Source organism: Penaeus monodon, chromosome 11 (genome assembly GCF_015228065.2).
Source record: "Penaeus monodon isolate SGIC_2016 chromosome 11, NSTDA_Pmon_1, whole genome shotgun sequence".
NCBI classification, from domain to species: Eukaryota; Metazoa; Arthropoda; class Malacostraca; order Decapoda; family Penaeidae; genus Penaeus; species Penaeus monodon.
In genome coordinates, this window is record NC_051396.1 from 36921205 (window position 1) to 36923704 (window position 2500).

General features: G+C 36.0%; 1 protein-coding gene across 1 annotated transcript in view; it reads right to left on the minus strand.

The window, feature by feature from the left end:
- The window catches only part of LOC119578955 (beta-galactosidase-like), a 62676-nt gene that overhangs the window by 53418 nt on the left and 6758 nt on the right, over positions 1-2500 (minus strand). Inside the window, exons 3-4 of the mRNA XM_037926636.1 lie at positions 2350-2445; positions 659-753 (exon numbers count right to left, since the gene is read on the minus strand). Of these exons, the coding sequence (XP_037782564.1) occupies positions 659-753; positions 2350-2445 (191 nt within the window). The remainder of the gene's footprint in view (positions 1-658; positions 754-2349; positions 2446-2500) is intronic.

Here is a 2500-nt window from a genome sequence, read left to right on the forward strand (position 1 = left end):
ATGGATGCTCCTTTTTATGTTGCCTTTTTAGTCAGCCAGTGATGTCATTTTATTGTTGTTGTTTTTTTATTGTGACTACGGGATCACGTTCAAATCACCCAAGAGTCATCCTCAAAATATGCCAAACCCACATGGACATTACCTGTAGTTGGGTAACACGCTACCAAACTCTATCTTTAACTTTAACTTTAAATCTATCTATCTATCTTTAACTTTAACTTTAAATCTTTAACTCTATGGAGTTTAATTATCCACTACAGTAATAAATATAATAATATTAATAATAATGATAATAATAATAATAATAATAATAATAATAATAATAATAATAATAATAATAATAGTGATAATAATAATAACAATAATAATACTAACGATAATAATAATATTATAGTAGTGCAATATCATATCATTATTATTACTATCATTATAATTACTATTAATATTAACATTATTATCTTTAGTATTATTATTAGCAAATCCGTGCGCTAATGATGATAACAACAAAAATAATAATATTAATAATAACAAAAAAATATGATAATAATAATAATAATAACAATAATAATAAAAATATTGCACTGATGCACAAACAGTTTCATAAAAAGCCAGAAGAGCCGTACCTGCAGCCTCCTTATCCCAAGCAGAAAGGCCTTACCTGCGTCAAAAAGGTATCGAGGTCCAGGGCGTCGGCGACGGGGACGGCGGGGTAGGCCACCTTGGTCGTCTCTACGGGCGGCGCTGGGAGGTCCACTGGTGCGGGGCGAGGGAGAACATTGTATATATATATATATATATATATATATATATATATATATATATATATATATATATATATATATATATATATATATATATATATAAACACACACACACACACACACACACACACACACACACACACACACACACACACACACACACACACACACACACACACACACACACACACACACACACACACATCCTATCACTGCTTCCTATGAAGCGAGCCCCCCACCCACCCCCTCCCATAAGCCCAGCTCCCTCAGACTTTCTTAAGAGATAACCTGAATATTTTCCACCTTCAAACTTCCCTTCCTCTTCCCACGATTCTTGCTTCATTTATCATCTTAATTGCCAAACTCCCTCCATGCTTAATTTTCCCGGCCATTTGGCGCTAAATTCTATTTTCACACTAAAGGTGCTATTGAAATGCTTGATATATATATATATATATATAATATATATATATATATATATATATATATATATATATATATATATATATTATATATATATATAATACATATATACTATATATATATATATATATATATATATATATATATTATATATATAGATATAATTATATATATGTATATATATAATTATATATATATGTATATTTATATTTTTTACATACACATATGTGTGTGTGTGTGTGTTGTGCATGTTCTTTGTCTAACTTTTCTTCTTTACAACTGTCCTTCGCTGAGGATGACAGTGATTTATCAACGATCCAAAAATGTCAGTAATGGAATTATTTCTTATACTTCCCCTTTTTTAACAAATGCATTTATCAAATTCCCTTTCACTTGCCTTTCCCTTATTTTGTAGATTTTTTTCTATTTGTTTTCTTTTAGTTTCTATCTTTTCCTTGTTTGTTTCCTATATCTCTCGATCCTACTTTTAAGAATACGTTTTATATCTTCAGCTTTCCCAAAGATCGCCTTTCCTCCTTCTATTCTATTCCTCTCCTCTCACTCCTCATTCTCCTCTGTCTTCCCTTTTTTTTCCTTATTCCATTCCATGTTTCTTTCCTTCCCTCTTCCTCTTCTACCATACTGCTTCTCATCCCAGTCCTCTTCCCTTTTTCCATTCCTACTTTCTTCCCCTCCTATTCTCTTTTCTTTTTGCCTCCTTCCTCTTCCTCCTCCTCCTCTAAGTTCTCCTTCTCATCCTTTTCTTCCTTACTCCCTCCCATTTCTTTTCATCTGTTTTTCTTCCCCCGTCTCCCTTCATTTCTCCTCCCCCTCCCTCTCGTACTTCTCACCCTACCTCTTCTCCTCCTTCACTTCCTTTGATCCTCCTCGTCCTTTTCTCCCTCCCTCTCCTCCTCCACATTCTCTTCTCACACTTCCTCCCTTTGTTTCTTCGTGCCTTCCCCCTCGTCCTTCTCTCCCCTTCCTCCTCCCTCTCTTCCTGCTCTTCCTACCCCGCCTCCCTTCGTTTCGCCTCGTCCTTATCTTCGCACTCCTCTCCCCCCCCTTCTCCTCTCTGTCTTCCTGCTCTTCCTACCCCGCCTTCCTTCGTTTCTCCTCCTCCCCCTCGTCCTCCTCATTCTCCTTCTTCGTTCCCGAAACTCACCAATGCCTTCCAAGGGATTATATCTGGCAATGGTCTCCTTCGCCAGATGGTACTTCTCGGTGTAGTCGCCAGCTTCGGTTAATACAGCGTCGTAGTCTGCAATTTAGTTGCATCGGGAAACAGGAAAAAGAGGAATTAATCAGAGAGTATA